The sequence below is a fragment of the Pezoporus flaviventris genome, unplaced genomic scaffold, assembly GCF_033815535.1.
Source record: "Pezoporus flaviventris isolate CSIRO_AGI_PZ_B2104156 unplaced genomic scaffold, CSIRO_AGI_Pfla_v1 ptg000001l, whole genome shotgun sequence".
NCBI classification, from domain to species: Eukaryota; Metazoa; Chordata; class Aves; order Psittaciformes; family Psittacidae; genus Pezoporus; species Pezoporus flaviventris.
The window spans coordinates 57767505-57785761 of NW_026892549.1; the positions used below are offsets into that span (position 1 = coordinate 57767505).

General features: G+C 50.9%; 1 protein-coding gene across 2 annotated transcripts in view; it reads right to left on the minus strand.

The window, feature by feature from the left end:
* Positions 1-18257, minus strand: part of PCBP3 (poly(rC) binding protein 3) — a 44390-nt gene that overhangs the window by 14666 nt on the left and 11467 nt on the right. Inside the window, exons 2-9 of one of the 2 annotated variants that reach the window (XM_061459607.1) lie at positions 13200-13347; positions 12869-12892; positions 12059-12091; positions 11492-11608; positions 8399-8530; positions 7994-8122; positions 5277-5351; positions 2497-2538 (exon numbers count right to left, since the gene is read on the minus strand). In XM_061459607.1, coding sequence (XP_061315591.1) covers positions 2497-2538; positions 5277-5351; positions 7994-8122; positions 8399-8530; positions 11492-11608; positions 12059-12091; positions 12869-12892; positions 13200-13268 — 621 coding nt within the window. In that variant the 5' untranslated portion in view covers positions 13269-13347. Of the gene's footprint in view, positions 1-2496; positions 2539-5207; positions 5352-7993; positions 8123-8398; positions 8531-11491; positions 11609-12058; positions 12092-12868; positions 12893-13199; positions 13348-18257 lie in introns of both variants that reach the window. The other variant, XM_061459605.1, reaches the window with a different exon arrangement.

Below are 18257 nucleotides of genomic sequence, written 5' to 3' on the forward strand. Positions count from 1 at the left end.
AGAGAGGAGACCCAGGGGGCTGAGCACACATGGGAGAGAATGGAGGGAGGCAGTGGGGAGGAAAATGCCTGCAAGGTCCTGTTAGAGAGGTACCCAAAGGAGCTCTGCCTGGCAAAGACATAGTTTGGGCAGTGGCATTCAGCAAACACACGTAGTAACAGCGATAAACAAGCCTACAAGAGGAGGGGACGGCTACGCCGACGTGTCAAAGCGAAAGCTACTCCATGTGCACGGAAAACATCTCCCTTTTCCTGGAAAAACCTGGAAGCAAAACCCTGGGAGCACTTCTTTAGCCTCTGTTTTTCTCTACAGACCAAAGACACTGGTGGGGGAAACAGGCTGGGACAGGACAGCAATGCTGGGAGCAACACAGAGCCATGCCAAGCATCACTTGGTACCCACAGCAATACCCAGGTACACCTCATGGGCTAACGGTGCGCACCTGGGAGCAATGCCTGAGCTAGGGAGAGCTTTCCTGTGCTCAACATTAATTCCACTCCCAAATTCCCCAGGCTCCAGGCTTCCACGGTCATCCTTTCACCTCCCACCACAGACTTCATGAAGGCAGGTAGCTACACATCACATTCGGAACAGCTTATGAGTACCCATACAGTGTATGTGAGCCAAAACTCCAGCTGAGGTGTCGTTTTGAGGGGAGAAAATCAAGGCAGGAGCTTGCATTTCAGCTTTGGCATTCGACATTCTGCCCGCTCTGCAGTCATGAGGCTGCCAAAGGCATCCTCTAAAAGCAGACACCTGCAAGGGCAGTTCCCTAAGACCATGTTCAAGACTAGATTCTGCACTGTTTAAAACGTCCTATCCTTGTGAGAGTGCTATGAGAGTAAGGATGGCCCCTGTATGAACAACCTTTTCCAGGTTCCATCTGCTGGGATTGGGTTAAGTGCAGCCAGCAAATGGATTTAATGTATTTTATCCCTGTCAATCCAAGGGATATAATAAAGAACACTACCGTGTCGGCACCACTTGCAAACGAAAACTGGGACAAAGAATACATTGGTCCCCTCTCACTGCATATGCAAGTGTATTTCTTTATATGTAGGGAGCAGAAGTGAAGTGCATACAATTAAGAGTATCTCTTAACAACTATCACAGCAGGCTCTTCCAAGCACATGTACACTGGTGTTGCATGGAATGCCAAAGCCTGGCCTGCACTAACCTGGGTGAAATCACTGCTCCTAAGATCAAAATCCAGCCTACAGCTCCTAACTGTTCCCATGGGAATCACACATCCATGGTATCCAACAGCCTTGCCCCATTCTCAGTCACGCAAATAGGAATCCCATGATTTAATACCTAAGTAGACATCAGGAGGAATACTTATATCATACTCTTTCCATGTGTGGGATGGCTGGAGAAGGCTTCCTACATACACCACACCACTTACAATTGAGCCACATCCCCAGAATGGCACTTTGTGCTCAGCCCGTGGACTCATAGCATGAAGGAGCCTCTGCAATGGGATTTGCTTGGAATTCTATCCCCTCTGAAACCCATATAGAAACATTCCACCTTTTTCCAAGAGCTCCCTTGGTTGTCAGACATGATTCCAACATTGCAGTGCTTCCCTGCTGCTTCTCATAGAGAAGTCCTTACAGTTACACTTGGTTTCTATGGCTGTTGGTACTTTTACATGCAGATGTGCCAGCAGATGTTCCCTACACGTGCTGTGGCTCCCAGACCAGCCCCAGCATCTGGGGCATTCGAACACCAGCAAAAACCCATCAGTGCTGCAAGCCTGAGTGAAGCCTGTCCCCAGAACCAAAGAGCACGAGACCAAGTGGGGATCGTGCCCATGATCCCCTGACCCATGTAAGAGTGAGCCAACCCCCCCAAAACAGCCATCAAACCCAGGGGGAACACTTTGGTCCAGGTCCAGCTCCCTAAGGGAGATGCATAGCCATCAGGAAGGTGAGAGATCCAGAAGTGTGGTGCGTACCATCATCACCATCCCCTTCAGGGGATGCCAGTAGCATTTTGCCCAATGTCAGCCCCTGCTTCCAAGTCACCCAGAGGAGGACCCCCAAAACCACACATCACCCTGCCAAGGCTTCAAGCAAGAAACCACATGTTGCTGGAGCTCTTCTCCCCACACCACCGAAGTACTCAGCACCTAAATAAGCCCCTGTCTTACCAGTATTTTAAGAACAAGAAGGAAATAGAGGGGAAAGTTGTTTCTTTTTTTTGCTTGTTTTGATCATTTTAAGGCACAAAATGCACAGAATATGGTTTCTCTCCAAACATAAAAAGGGGTAGCACTGAACAATGCAAACAATTTAGCATCAGGCCAAGTCCTCAGAGTACGTTTGGTGCTAACAGGTTAAAAGGCTATTGAAGGTATTACAGATACTACACACAGCCAGTTAGCTTGGAAAATCCGCTATTAATATTAATGTCTAATATTAATATCTTGTGAATTCACAGTAGCATGCAGGTGGCATGAAAGGGTAGAAGAAAAGAAATGAGGGTAAAACTCACATCCGGGTGTGGAATAGCATATTGTCCCTGAATTGTATAGGCCTGCAAGAGAAAAGAGAGAGATGTTATCAGGGCTGGCAGGGTCTGAGTGCAAAACCCCATGTCTCCTTGCAGATGGCTCTCCCTGGACTTTGCTCCCTTCTTCCTGATACTGGGTAAAAGCTGGGATTGCAGGGGGTAAAGAGCTCAGCCCTCATCCTGCTCTGCCTGGGACCTACTGAGACTCCATCACACCTCTCCCCTTGCTCTGCTGTTAGTGAAAGCAGGGTGTAGGACCTTGAATCTTGACTTAAGCAGCTTCATTTTGAGGTTAGGACGAGGTTTGCCATGGCTAGCCATGGGGAGGAAACCCCTGTGATACATTAAATGCCCTGGGGCAGAATCCTTGGGGTGGGAGGGAGATGTACACCTCCAATCCAGGTTGCACATCTCCTGTCCACATTGGAGCCTTGGGTGACATGGTTTAGTGCGAGGTGTTCCTGCCCATGGCAGGGGGGTTGGAACTGGATGATCTTAAGGTCCTTTCCAACCCAAACCATTCTATGGTTCAATTAAACCCGAAGCATGCTAAGCTACCGAACTTCAGGGACTTCAGCTCAGTTTGGCTTTTCCAAAAGGAAAGAATGAGCTTTTTAAAGGTGACAGAATAGCCTGGAGCACGAATATAAGGTTGTGATTGCACTTTGCTGCATAAAAGAGATGCATGAAACAAGAGTTATCTTGTGTAGTGGATGCACAGTGACATTACCATCACCCTTCACACCTAACCACAATCCTACAAAGCAAGCCAGTGCAGCGAGTCCATCCATAGTTTCAGTGCACAACTCTTAACATGCTTTGCCTCTACCCAGTATATTCCAGTGCTCTGCTAGGGAGAGAAAGACACTGCCATGCAGAAAGCCACTGGTGCTGATATCTTCCCAAGCTCAGGGATGGACTGCCTGCACTGCAATGGCTTTCACCACCTATAACTGATAAATCTGTGCAGATGTCTGCCAGACAAATTATTCAGGGGTTTTGTAACTCTCTGTTGTAAAGAATCCGAAAACAAGCATCACTATGGGTGAAGAGCCAGACCCTAGAGAACCCAACATTTAGGACTTAACCAGTGAGCAAAACGTATCACACTGGTTGGCGCATCATTCAGGTGATTCTCAAAGAAATGGCAAAAGAGATGGATAACACTTGGAAAAGGGAGAGTAAAGAGAGCCAAGAAGAGGGACTAACCCCTCTAAAGTTCCTGCAAATTCACCACATTGCTCTCAAACAGTAAAGTGTGGGGAAAAAACCCCGAATCTTGGAGGAGGATGAGGAGGGAGGAGGCAAAGCCCCATGCACAGCAATAGTGGTCCCAGTGCCTGGCATCCCAGTGTGATGGGGACCAGTACGTCCATGGGGATACATCAGAGGCTGCTATAAAAGCTTGTATTTCCCAAAGGTCTAAGTTGTTCATTAATTAGGAAAATTGATTAGAAACAGCTAATTAGATGCAGGAAGGTGTCTTGGACAGATGCAACTCAACTCTGACAGCACTGGCCTGTCTAACCCTGGCTTTCAGGAGCCGATAAAGGGGCTGACCCCTTTGGTAGTTGCCACTGCATCCCTCAGCCTCCTGAGCTGCTTCTGCAGGTCCAACCCACCCCAGGCACCTCACAGCACTACTGACTGTTGCCTGCTGCCCTCTGCCAGAGCCAAGGGACCTCTCAGTTCAGAGATGGTTGCTTCATCCCACGGCATCACTTCTGTGCAAGACACCAACTTTTCGCCCACAGGAGCAATGCTACCTCCACCTTACTCTCCCTTTTGAGAAGAAAAGTTCACCAAGCAGCTGGACTCAAAGCTCTTTTCCGGGAGGGCTGCTCAGAAACGAACGACACATTCCTCCTCCTGATGCTGGCAGTGACTAAGATGCTAATTCAGCATGCTGCCTGAAATAGCCTGTGCCTTGGGCTTTGCTCCCATCCTTAGTTTGTCCTTCTGCTATTTACTGTGGCTGGGGAGAAAGGAAACAACTTGTGCAGAGGCCCCCTTAGGTACTGGGAGACCTTGGAGAAGCCTTTCAATACCTAAAGGGGCTACAAGAAACCTGGGGAGGGGCTTTGGACAAGGGCCTGTAGGGACAGGACAAGGCGAATGGCTTTAACCTGCCAGAACAGGGGAGATTGAGATGAGCTCTCAGGCAGTTCTTCCCTATGAGGGTGCTGAGGCGCTGGCACAGGGTGCCCAGAGAAGCTGTGGCTGCCCCATCCCTGGCAGTGTTCAAGGCCAAGTTGGACACAGGGGCTTGGAGCAATCTGCTCTAGCAGAAGGTGCCCCTGCCTGGAGGAGCTTTTTAAGGTCCCTTCCAACCCAAACCAGTCCGGGATCCTATGACTTTTAATTGGACTGAGATGACAGAAAATAAACACTTGCAGTCCCTGTGAGAGCACAATAACAGCCTCTCACTCAACAAGACTTTTCTTATTACAGTGGCAACTGCTGGCAAACACTGGATTTGTGTCTAACGAAGCAAACTCCAGCCTTGGTGCACGAATGCCTGGTGGAGCTAACACCCTGCTCCCTTGCTCTGCCCCCTTCATCCTCCAGCAGCTACTACAGAAGGCAAGACATCAACCTGGTTCTACCGAGAGCTTTCAGTCCAGCTGCCATGGCATGCAATGGATGGAATGACACCATGCAAGTGAGAAGGCAAGAAACCTGAGTGCACTAACGGGCAGCGGCTGGTGCTGCAGTAAAAGGCTGAGGTTGGCAGTGGAGGCTGCAAGCGGGTCGGCTCTTACCTGACCACCTGCAAAAATGACAGGGGTGGAGGCGGGCTTTGGGCGGTAGGGAATGGTGGCACCTTTTGGTGGGGACTAGGAAAAGGGACAAGGAGAGGGAGAGAGAACATTAGAACCAGCGTTCCTGAAACGGCGGCAAAGAGAGTGTTAGAAAGCACCTAAAGGATCACGGCCCCCGGGGGCCACCAACAGCAACACCCGCACCAGGTACACCGCGCTTCTGGACAGGAGGACACAGGGGAAAGAGAGTGTTGATGGACAACAAGGACAATGTGGGCACCTAAATGGCTTCCCAGCCCTCCGCTGCCTCCATCACCTTCACTCTGCTTGATGCCAACTAGAAGCCAGCTTGACAATGGAAGGCAGCACCTTCCTCAAAGCACCCCCAGATGACCCTCAAGCATTCGGGTTGGATAGGACTTGGAGCAACCTGCTCTAGTGGAAGATGTCCCTGACCATGAAAGGGGGTTGGAACTGGATGAGATTTAAGGTCCCTTCATCCAAACCATTCCATGATCTTCTGGTTCTATGAAATGGGGAGGTCCACCCATAGACCAGGCCTTTAATCCCTCCTGTGTGCAGTGCATTTCTTTGCAGCTCTTGCATGTCAACAGCCTTGTCCTGGAGTCACACCAGCCCCACTGAGCACCAGGAGCTGTGGGATGGGCTTGTGAGCATGGGCAACAGGAGTGAGCAGCCTCTCTGAGTGACGTGGCATGATGCTCAAGCTCTTTGACCCCTCTCATCTTCCTCACAGGGTCACCTTGAGGACTTGGTTTGGTCTATCACCATCCAAACCAAGACACGGATGGTCGTGCAGCAGATGCTGTAAGGCATAATCACTGTGGTCAAGACCTCCCAACTGCTGGTCCTAGCGGGACAACAGTGATCACTTTGGCAAGGGTGCCAAGCCCTGGAGGAGCCAGAGGTTGGAAACCCCCCTGACAGCAGTGAGGGTGCCCAGAGATTTTATCCCAGAGCTGCATGGTAGTAGCTTGCACCAGCTTGCTAGCCCTTGTAAGCAGCCAGACACCTGCAGCAGAGCCACCAACCCATATGCATTCCCAGTCCTCTTCCCATGGCAGTATGACGTGGGGTTGGCCCTCTCCGTCTTGCTCCTCACTGCTGTGGCCTGACCAGTCCTGTGTAGGATGGAGCAGAAGCTGTAGTGATGCACATCAAGCTGTAGTGATGCATTCCGCTGTGCAGCGCGCAGGATCTTCTCACCCACATCATCTCTGTTCGTTACCTCTTGAAGAGGCCATAGGAGATATTACGGAGGTTTCTATGGATCAGGAGAAAAGACAAAAGCCTCCTGGTTCTACCTGAAGTGAAATGACTCAGATACTGCTATGGAAGGACAGGCAATAGAAATTACTCTCTCATGGAAAACTCTTCATTTTTTTTCTCTGTAGGTTCTTCTGGATGTCTACTTGTAGCTCAGTGGCACATCCAAACCTTTCTGCTAAGCACAGGTCTGCAGCAAAGCTCTACGACCAAAGCACTGCCTCCATAACCACAAACCTGCTTGTTGTGCTATTGCATTAAAAATCCCAGTGCGACTGAGCAAGGATTTAGGCCTGAAAGGTTACAAGGAACATCTCTGTGAGCTGATAAACTCAGGGCACTTCAGACTGCAAGAAAACTCCGTGTTTGCCTCTTTCCCATTGCTGAGACATAACAGAGCAGCAGTGCCCCTTGCTTTTGTCAGTGAGAGCAGCACTTGATAACACACCTGCAAGCATCACCTCTGCTACATTCCAGCGCATAACCTGGAGTCCCTGTGCAGCTACAACTGCACTCCCCTGCCTGAGCATCACTACCAGCAGTGGTGGATGGAGGAGTGGATGCTTGTGGCATCTTCCCCTTAGCTTTCTGCTGCCAAACTGAAACAGCTCACGTTTGGGTTTGCTTCATCTCTACCAAGCTTTGCCATCCTCATCTGGAGCTTTTGCAGTGGTAGATGCACTTCTCCCTGCCAAGGAAGGCAGCAAGGGAGAGGGGTCTGACACTGGTCCAGTCTATGTTTTAGAGGAGTGGAGCATGTCACCGTCCTGTGTCCCAAAGGGCTTCCTCCTGGAGCTTCTCCCATCTGAGGTGTGGACACAGGGCATACGGCTGCGGTCATCCTCAACAATAAGCCATTGGTACAGCAGCATCTCTCCATGGCAGAGATCTCTAAGGTGTGCTCATCAGAGAACACCACCCTGGGCACACATCTATGTGCCCGACAGACCCTGCTCTCTACCAGTCTTACTCACTACTTCTGCTGTGCCTTACTGGAGCCCAGCTTTATACTTCCAGCTCCCCAGTGATGAGGATGCACTGGCTTCCTCCTCCTCCAAGCCATGGTCCTCATGGGGCACCATGAGCCCTACGCAGAGGAGGCTGGGTGCTTGGTGGAGTAACTGCAGCCCTCATCCCCTTCCCACTGCCTTGGCCTCCTCTGGCACCCATCTCTCCTGTGCTACAACACAAACCATCTCCTTCAGGACACCCAACTGAGCAGGTTTCCAGTGCGGGCCTCTAGAAACAATAGACAATGGTGGGGGAAAACACACTGGGTGTCAAACGGAGGTACCAGGCAATGAGAGTGGTCTGACAACGCGTGGTGAAGGGTAGGACACACGCTCCACAGCTCCCAGCGCTCCTGGTGGTGCCGGCTGGGGTGGTTTTTGTGTTCCTAGGTACTTTACCCCCTTGGTTACAGACTGTACCTCCAGCATCACCACACAGATCTGTTTGACACACTGGATTATAGCGTCGGGTGTCCCCGAGATTGTCACCGCCCGCTCCGTGGAGTTGGGCAGCATGTCCCCCGCCACTTGAACCTGAGCACCTGTGGACTGGAGACAGAAAGAGACAGGAGGAGAAATCCCACAGCTGAATGCTTTTCCCTTGCAAGCCAGCTCCAGTGCCGCACAAACTCCTGCATCAGCAGGAGCACAGCGGCGATGTCCCATGGGATGCTGCTCCTGCATCATCTCTGCATCCTCTCTGCATCGCATCCTGGGAAGCAATGCATGATGCTAGCAGAATAAGGATGCTGGTTTCCCAGGCTGATCCGCCTTGGTCATGGATCAGCTCGGTGATTACATGCAATGATATCCAGTCTGACTTACCTCCCTGATTTCCTTGATCTTGGAGCCTCCTTTGCCGATCAGTGAACCGCACTGACTAGCTGGCACAACCAGTCTCAGTGTCACTGGAGGTTTGCTGGTAGCAGTGCTGTTGCTCATTGAGTTGGTTATGTCCTTGGGAAGGAAGAGGGCAACCCATCAGCCTTTGGTACCTGACCATCCAGGCCAAACCAAATGCCCTCAGCCAGAGAAGAGGGCTCATGTCCCTCAGACTGTGGCTAGCCTCTGTCTGCAGCTACATCACTGAGCATCTGTCCTGGGTTCAGCAGTAGCAGTCATGTTTCTCCTCCTTGGTAGCTTGTGCAGTGCAGTGTTTTGACTTTCGGCTCGGGAACAGAGCTGATAGAGATGTTTTGGTTTGGCCAAGGACTTTGTGAGCCTCATGCTCTGCCAGGGAGGAGGGGAAGCTGGGAGGAAGCAGAGACAGGACACCTGACCCAAACTGACCAAAGAGGTATTCCATACCACAGCACGTCATGCCCAGGATGGAACTGGGAGTGAGCCGGAAGGGCTGGGAGACTGCAGGGTTGGAGGAGGTATCGGTCGGAGCTTGGTCGGGCTTGGGGGCCGAGTTATCGGTCAGCTGGTGCTGAGGTGTTGTATTCTCTTCCCTTGTTATTTCCTTTATCATTATTATCATTGGTGGTAGCAGTAGTGATCTGTGTTATACCTTAGTTACTAAACTGTTCTTATCTCAACCCGTGGGAGTTGCATTCTTTTCGATTCTCCTCTCCATCCCTCCGAGAGCAGGGGGAGGGCAAGAAAGGGGGGGAAGTGAGCGAACGAATTACCTGACTGGGTTTAAACCACGACAGTTCTTTTTGGCGCCCAACGTGGGGCACGAAGGGTTGAGATAACTACAGATCTGACTGGATTAATAGTCATTCGTCACAATGCTGATTTATTGGGTATCAGAGTTGTTCTTCTTGATCTCACAGCTTCAGACCGTTGTAACTTACGTAGAGCCGGTGTTTGCTGTGATAGTGTTTGTCAAGTGTGGGGCCTGGGCTAAGGTTCTTGTCTCACTGTGCTTTATGGCAATGGCTTGTAATACGGGTGGGCTCCAGCAGCAGGGCGGGACGGACGCGGCCGTGGACTTGTACCTGGCCGTCCGGCTGCTCTTCACCGTCCTGGCCCTCACCCTACTCTCCATCTTCGTGAGGCTGCGGGGAGCAGAGGGGGAGCGGCCCCGGGAGCCGGCGGCAGCCGAACCGGCCCGGGAGAGCGGCCCCGGGGACCAAGCGGCGGCGGGAGCGGGGCCGGAGGCCGCGAGGGGACGGCTGCCGGTGGAGGAGGTCGGGGCGGTCGAGGAGAGGAAGGAAGCGGCTGCCGAGCAGCGGGAGAAGGCGGCGGAGGAGCCGAGCCCCGCGGAGGAGCCGAGCCCCGCGGAGGAGCCGAGCCCCGCGACGGCCGAGAGCATTTCCCGGAAGCCGCCTGCCGAGCCCCAGGAGGACGCAGGAGACCACGCAGCATTTCCCAGCGAGGCAGAGGAGGAAAAGCTGGACTCGGGAAAAGAGAAGCTGGTGGTGGGAGAGCCGGCAAGCACAGCAGCTACACCAGCCCCAGTGACAAGTACAGCAGCATCGTTTGAGAGTTCTGAAGGCTCTGAATGGCCTTTGGGTATCCTTGGGACCTGCCTGCTGATTGTGATGGGGATCAGCATGTTGGCACACACACAGACTGTGTTTTACCCGCAACCGTTTTGTCTGATCTCAAAAGTTAAGCAGAGTCAGGTTTGGGTCTTGTCTGGGGTTAGACAACAGTATAGGGGGACCAAGAGATTTTCCCCAAGGCTGGAGAGTCATGAGTGGCAGGGTGTGTGTGACAGTATGGGCAAGTATCTAGTCCACTGGGCCCCTCCAGTGCTTTGGAAGCGTCGGAGATGGAAGGCAGCTGTATGGAGTCCCCAGCAACAAGCTGCAGAAACTGCTTAAGGGGACAGTGAATTATTTTAAGCCTGGTGGGCCCATGGCACTTCACGCCACCAGAGCAGAGATGCAACACAGAGATGGACTCATGATCGAGGGGTGGACTTAACAATGGACACTATTGCCCAGGTTATTCACGAGTGTGAACACTGCACACAGTCTCTCCTGCTCTGGAAGACTGTTACAAGAGATGGAGCCTGACATGGACCAGATGGAAGCAGCAGCTTTATAGGGACTGGTCCATGCACTAAGATAAGAGTGCACCGAGATAAGAGTGATGGTATATTGAAAATGTGGGATCTGAGCATGACGTGAATGGTATGGAATAAGGGGTGGATAATGTCCTGGGTTCAGCAGTAGCAGTCATGTTTCTCCTCCTTGGTAGCTTGTGCAGTGCAGTGTTTTGACTTTCGGCTCGGGAACAGAGCTGATAGAGATGTTTTGGTTTGGCCAAGGACTTTGTGAGCCTCATGCTCTGCCAGGGAGGAGGGGAAGCTGGGAGGAAGCAGAGACAGGACACCTGACCCAAACTGACCAAAGAGGTATTCCATACCACAGCACGTCATGCCCAGGATGGAACTGGGAGTGAGCCGGAAGGGCTGGGAGACTGCAGGGTTGGAGGAGGTATCGGTCGGAGCTTGGTCGGGCTTGGGGGCCGAGTTATCGGTCAGCTGGTGCTGAGGTGTTGTATTCTCTTCCCTTGTTATTTCCTTTATCATTATTATCATTGGTGGTAGCAGTAGTGATCTGTGTTATACCTTAGTTACTAAACTGTTCTTATCTCAACCCGTGGGAGTTGCATTCTTTTCGATTCTCCTCTCCATCCCTCCGAGAGCAGGGGGAGGGCAAGAAAGGGGGGGAAGTGAGCGAACGAATTACCTGACTGGGTTTAAACCACGACAGCATCCCTGCAGTTAATTCACTGTGAGACCTCTGTGAGTTCACTGAAGCTCAGTTCTTGCCTAGTTAGAGATGTCTGGAAGGTTTTATGCCAGCTAAGCAAGTCCAGACTGGCACGCATGGGTTGCTATCTGCAAACCTATCTGCATTGCAGTCCCCAGCAATGGGCAATGCCAGAGCTACCCATGGGTCTGGATGCAGACCCTTTTACTCTGCCCTTTTAGGGCAAATGGCTGGTGTTTCTCACCTCTTCAAATTTGTAGGCAATCATGGCGAAAGCCTTGAAGATGGCATCGGTGGGGCCAGTGATGGTCACAATTCGCTCAGGGCAATTCCCCTCCGAGATGTTGATCCTTGCCCCGCTCTGGAAAGAAAAGAGAAGCCCTTGGCATAACTACAGACTGGCCTCTGGTCACTACTCCTGCCCTCTGTGATGCTTTCACCTCCAAAAAGCACCTGCTTTGGGTCTTTTAATACAATGCAAACCCCTATGGATCAAGGCAAGACCAGCTCACGGGGTCATTGCTTGTGAGAAGCAGAGCATTGCTTGCTCATCTGATGTTAACTACTTGGTGGCTGCAGGCATAAAGACCTTCAACAACCTCAAGCATCTGAGAAGTGACTTGATTTCAATGCTCATTTAAGAGCAATTCTTGGCTCTGGAGAATTCCCATGAAATACAATAGGGATTTGAGGCCAGAGTGAGAAAACTGGATCTGGCTGACCCTGGGAGTTACTGCAGTGTGCAGCTCTGGCCAGGAGACCCCAATGGTCTCCTTCTCCTCCAAATCATGGTACAGAGCAGGTTGCTCACCTCCTCACGCATTTTCTTCACAGTCTCTCCTTTCTGAAACAAGAAGCAGAAGCACAGGCTATTACTACCAAGACTTCCACCTTCAAAACAACCCTTCCAAACACACATCTCTCTGACAGGTGGCAACACAAAGCCAAGCATTTAGGCACCTTTGTGTGCCCGACCCTCCATTCCCATGGGATGGTCAGCTGAAGCCATTGTGGCCCTGATCCCTGTGACTTCAGGTTTCTGATCCAGTATCCGAAAGAGAGATCTAATGTCTTTATTTCCAGATATAAAGCAAGTAAATCTGTGAATCCTTCCAGGGCTGGACAAACTAATGGAAAAATAAGGCATAAGCATATAGGGGAAAGGTGCTCACGCTGCAAACCTCTTCCATTATAAATCTGCCCTTTCAGTACACCAAACCCCTCAATCTTGGATAGCCAGGACTTTCCAAACTACTGTGCAAAGCACCATGTGGAGCTCTTCTGCCCAATTAAATGCAGAGACAAGCACTGCAGAACTTCAATGGGCCTGCATGACATTTTTAGTCTTAACGAAGCTCTTTAAGTAAAATTCCAGGCAAAATGATCATAAACACCTACTTACGACCCCAGGGAAACAGTTGGGAATGGCACTAGGTTGGGTTTGGGTTGGGTTATTTTAGGGGGATAGTCTTTGATTCCTCTGTGGGTCTGTCATCATTAAGCTCATGCACACAAAACACTTAAGGGCATCACAGGGAAGACGTGACCGATATCTATGACACCGCACGTAGGAAAAGGTGCAGGCAATAGAATGAAATCCACATTCAAAAGCCAGCCTTACCTTTCCAATGATGCTGCCAACTTCCTAAAGAAAAGGAAAAACCAAACACAAAGGCGTCAACATCACAAACCGCAAAGACAATCCAGCCCAACTCCATAATGAAGCAAAGACCTGAGGCACCTTGTACCCAGCAATACAGGGCAAGGGGGGCAAGAATGCCCCATCCCTGGCAGTGTTCAAGGCCAGGTTGGATGGGGCTTGGAGCAACCTGCTCTAGTGGAAGGTGTCCCTGCCTGTGGCAGGTCCCTTCCAACCCAAACCAGGCTGGGATTCTATGATTAGGAGCCATGAGCACCATGTGGGAGAGGGAGCTGTGAGGAAACCCCCTTACCTTGCCATGCATCAGCAGCCGGATGGTGAGGGTGACATTTAGGCCACCTTCGGAGACCTTGGACTCCATTTCTTACTGGGAACAGGAGCTGTGCAGTAGCTGGGAGGGCTCCCTGATGCAGGAGGAAGCAGCACCAAGGCTCTATCACCTGGGGATGGGAAAGGGAGATGTTTCCTATCAACACAGTAGGGATGTTGGATGGACCATGCAGAACATGGGAATGCAGTGGCTGGAGGAGCTGCAGGGAGATGTCATGGACTGAGCACCCTACTGGGAGCAGATATTGGGCTTTAAGAGACCCAGAGCACCTATCGCACCATCTGAAGTGTGAACAGGCACTCAGAAGACCAAAAGCCACTTGGAAATATCTATCTGACCTCAGGAAGAATAGGTTTCTACACACATGCATTTGCACCCTGACTGCTGAGCACTGTAATTGAGCGCTGCATCTCAGGACCACGCCATTTCCAGCCATTCCTGCCCTGCACATATCTAACAAAATCTCTGTTCATGTCCCTTTCCCTCTCTTTCTCTTTCCTCCTCTGCCCTCTAGAGGGAAAAAATCCACTGATGGTTTGAAATCAGGGCTGGAAAATCACAGGAACAGCAATAAATCCTTCCTTCTTTTTTCCCCGACACTTCCTTAGTAGTATCACTGCACAAGGAGCCCTCATATGGGATGTCTCTGCAGAATGGAGAGGCTGATCCTGTCCCAAACGAAGGTGCCAGCATCCTTCTGTATGCAATGCCAAGATGTATACAGCAATGTTAGTTACTCCCCCATGTTATTTAATGCCTCAGTATATAGCAGATGGGGATTTCTGAACCTGGTCACAAATACCTGGCATTTTCCTTTCCTCAGATGGGAACTTAGGTGATCAAAAAGCTAGTTCTCAAGCATTCCTTTGACGCAGAGGCAGTTGAGATGAATAAACATGCACCAATCATGGATGGGAGACGGCTTTGATGTAAAAAGTCTTTCAAGAGGTTATTATGAAACCCAAAATGGATCAAACCCTGCATGATTAGTTGGGTTTGGGCTAAGGTTCACCTTTCATTGTACTCTGTGATAATGGCTTGTAATACAATAGAATTACTGATCATTAAACTGGTCTGGTATGCGTTCTCAGCATGGCCATCACCTCTATCCTTTGGGAGACATGGAATGGGAATTGTTAACAATTACATCTTTTTTTCCCACGGGGCCAACAGGAGCCCAGCTCACTTGCAAACACCAATCTTGAGGCCACTGGATGTTACAAATGAAACAAGAAAGGTAAGAAATTAAATGTATTGGAGGTGTCAAGCCAAAAGGCACTGTTAAGAGTAGAGAAAAGGAGGAGGGAAGTGACAACACTGGGGATCAGAGGAATGGGAATGGGCTGAGAAGTGATGGGACAAGGTGTGAGATCAGGAAGCTCCTCATTCAAGACACCCTATCGCAGGTGAATGGTAAAGGAAAAGGAGTAATTGTGTTGGGCCACCCCAGGCTGATTCCTGTGCATGGGAGGCAACACAGAACAAGCTGATGTATGGAGGAGGTCACTGCTGCTACTGCTCCTGATGTGCCTGGAGACAAGTGCCTGCCCCACAGAGGTGCCCATGCCGCATGGGGAGGAAAACCATCCCCAGGGATGCCCCAGGAACAACCTGACCTTGATGCAGGGAAAGAGATGAAGCCATGACACCACCCGTGCACCCCAATACAGAGTGAAGCTCCCATCTCCAGCTGATAGCATCTTCTGACAGCATAGCCAGAGGAAGGCAAGAGCCTGTTCACAGCTGATGGCCACAGCCAGTGGCTTGCAGATGCAGCATTCACAAAGCCATCCTGCCCCACAAACCATCCAAAGGGCTTGCTTTTGCAAGCAGCTACAGCCCAGGGTGTCAGCCCCATAGCTGGGGCACCCTGGAGCTGTGTGAGCTTTGCCATTGGGGTGATGGACTCCAAAGCTCAGCAGGATGCTCTAAACCCAGGCACATCACTGCAGTCCCAGTGAGGTGGGTCACGACTTGCCTGCAGAGGACCAGTTGTGGTGGCAGCACTTATGGAAGGGGTCTCTTACCATGATCCCTTTTGCCATCCCTTTGCTCCACATCCCTCACAGGAGGGACCCTGCATCAGGCTGTTATGTAAATTTTTCCGATTGATTGGAAAAGTGGGTCATGTGTTAGCTCCAAATGCTCCTGGCTCTGAGATTTATCAGTGTTATTAAATTAAGCACGCTTCATGCTCCGCTGAGCACCAAAGCGACATTGGCCTTTTCTTACTTGCACTAGCAAAAGGTAAGTCTTTTATAGGGGGGCTCATAAGCTCAATGGAAAGGATGGGAACAATAGAGCCATTTACCCTGGGTGCAAGCCCCCCCTTGCAGCCCTCATTCTTCACAGACAAAGGGCTGGGGAAAAATGATTTCCCCCAAACAGCATTTTAAGCATTTCAGAGCATTTGCTGCCTGCAGAGACCCATCTTGGACCCTTCCTCTTCACCGCTGTGTTCCGCCTAGCTCGCAGCAGCTCTGAAATGGCTTGTTTGTCCATCTACGTGAAAGCCCTGAGGACACCATTACATCCAGTTGGATGGACAGAGTAGATCCAGAGCTCAACTCCAACACAGTGCAAAGCAGGCGCAGTCCCACAGAGAGCAAAGAGGCAGCATTAGAAGTGTCAAATTCAGCCCCAAAATCCTATTGCTCCAGTCCCTGATGAAGAGTCCCTCTGCATACTTGTAGCCCCCTTCAAACACTGGAAGCTGCTCTGAGGTCTCCCTGAAGCCTTCTCTTCTCCAGGCTGAACAGCCCCAGTGTTCTCAGCCTGGCTTCATACAGGAGGTGCTCCAGCCCCTGAGCACCCTTGTGGCCCCCTCTGGACTTGCTCCAACAGCTCCATGTCCTGCTTATGTTGAGGACATAAGCCAAGCCAAGCTCTGCCAAGCATCATGCCTGGGCAACCACAGGAGAATACCCGAGGCAGCATCTTCCCATCACAGGGAGCAGCCAAATGTCTTTGCACCACAGCAAGGGCACTCCACATGATCTGTCCCAAGAAAGGCAGACAATGCCTGTCCAAACCATGATCCTGCAGCAGAATAAACAGGCCTTTTGTATGTAGCTGCCTTTTCAGGAGAGTGATCAGAGGAGGCATGGTAACTGCCCAGAGCAATCAATTTCTGCCTTCTCCCTTGGCTTTGAAATGAAATATATGGAATTCTTGGAAATTCTGGACTGTTCATCAGGGGCTGCAGCGACAGGACAAGGTGTGATGGGTTCAGATTGAACAGGGGAAGCTCAGGTTGGAGATAAGGCAGAAGTTCTTCCCTGTGAGGGTGCTGAGGCGCTGGCACAGGGTGCCCAGAGAAGCTGTGGCTGCCCCATCCCTGGCAGTATTGAAGGCCAGGTTGGACACAGGGGCTTGGAGCAACCTGCTCTAGTGGAAGGTGTCCCTGCCCGTGGCAGGGGTTGGAACTGGATGATCTTAAGTTCCCTCCCAATACAAACTAGGCTGTTATCCTATAAATTTCCTTACTGTACCACAAATTCCCTATGTCTGAAAAACAGCTCAGGCACCAGTGACCGAGGAGAAGAAAGAAAAATCAAAGCTCAAATAGCAGAAAGACTCCTCATTCCCACACATAAACACATGTAAACATACTCTGATTGTTCTTGTTTCCAAAGTTTTGGAAGCTGGAGCCATTGCTCTCCAACCTGGTTTAGAATAGGAGCTGGAAAAGCAGATGATGGGATCCCTGTGGCTCCCTCCGTATGGGCTGGTGTCCCTGCAGGAGCTTGCTGAAGCTAAGTCCTCCTCTCTTCCCCCTCCCATGCACCCATGTGAGCTCCATGGGCACATTAGCCATGCACGAGCAAGTCCTGCAGTGCAGCTCCAGCAAATGCTGTCTGCACCTCCTCTGCAGACACCCAGATAGCATCATCCAATGGTATGGGTTGGAAAGGACCTTAAAGCCCATCCAGGTCCCACGGGCAGGGACACCTTCCACTAGAGCAGGTTGCTCCAAGCCCCCTCCAACCTGGCCTTGAACACTGCCAGAAGACAGACACACAAGGTAGGGTTTATGTGGTGCAGGCTGATAAACTCCATCACCTCAAGAGCCTGTTGGACAAGAGCCTTCACCAATGTGTGCTGGTGAAAAGGGTCTGTATGGGGATGCTGTGCCCTGAGACCCTACCCTGGAGCATCTTGTTGTTGCTCATTGGCAATGCCACCCTGAGACACAACCACAGCATGCTCCTCAAGCTCTTTGGTGTTTAGAAGCCCCACCACCAGAAAGATGACCACAAAACACCAGTGTCCTTCACCACACCACAATGTGCTATGGAATGCCCAGATTTCTAATGTGGGTAGCAAACTTTCACATTAAGGATTAACATTTGACCAGCAATTCCACCACTCAAGACATTTTCCACTGCAAGGAGATTCAAACACCTCTTGACCTCTCAATACCACCTTCACAAACAACAGACCAGCATTTGGAAAGCCTTGGGAAATGAAAGATGTGGTAAACATAGGGAAAAGCCTAGGAAGAAGCTGCTTTTCTGCCCTTTCTCGCTTGCTTTAATAGGAAGTGCTGTCTGCCCACCTGTGTGAGCAGGAGTTTCCTCCCCACTCATCTCCCAGCGCCTTGATCCTGCCATTAAGACCTAATCCGATGATTTCCAGCATCGCATTGAGCAGCTGGGAAGCTCCATGCTGCAGCCAGCCCGGGATTATGACAACAAAGCAGACTGGCCAGGTCAGGATGGGGGTGAAAGGAGGAAAGATGCTATGGCAGAACACCAGAGTCGGGCATTCCCTTCCAAACCCAGGCTCCAAATGGCAATGCAGCAGAAAATGAAGCTATAAGAGGACAGTAGCATCATCTACATGAGTGACACCAAATGCCATTTGCAATGAAGCTGCATTTCCAACTGCTGCTATTGTCCATAGGCACTTGAGTTTATCGCTCCTCCTCTTACTCTCCAGCTTCAGTGGTAATGATAACCCTAACCAAGTAAGTCAAAAAAGCCACCCCGTGCCACCCTGCATCCCTGCTCCTCACCT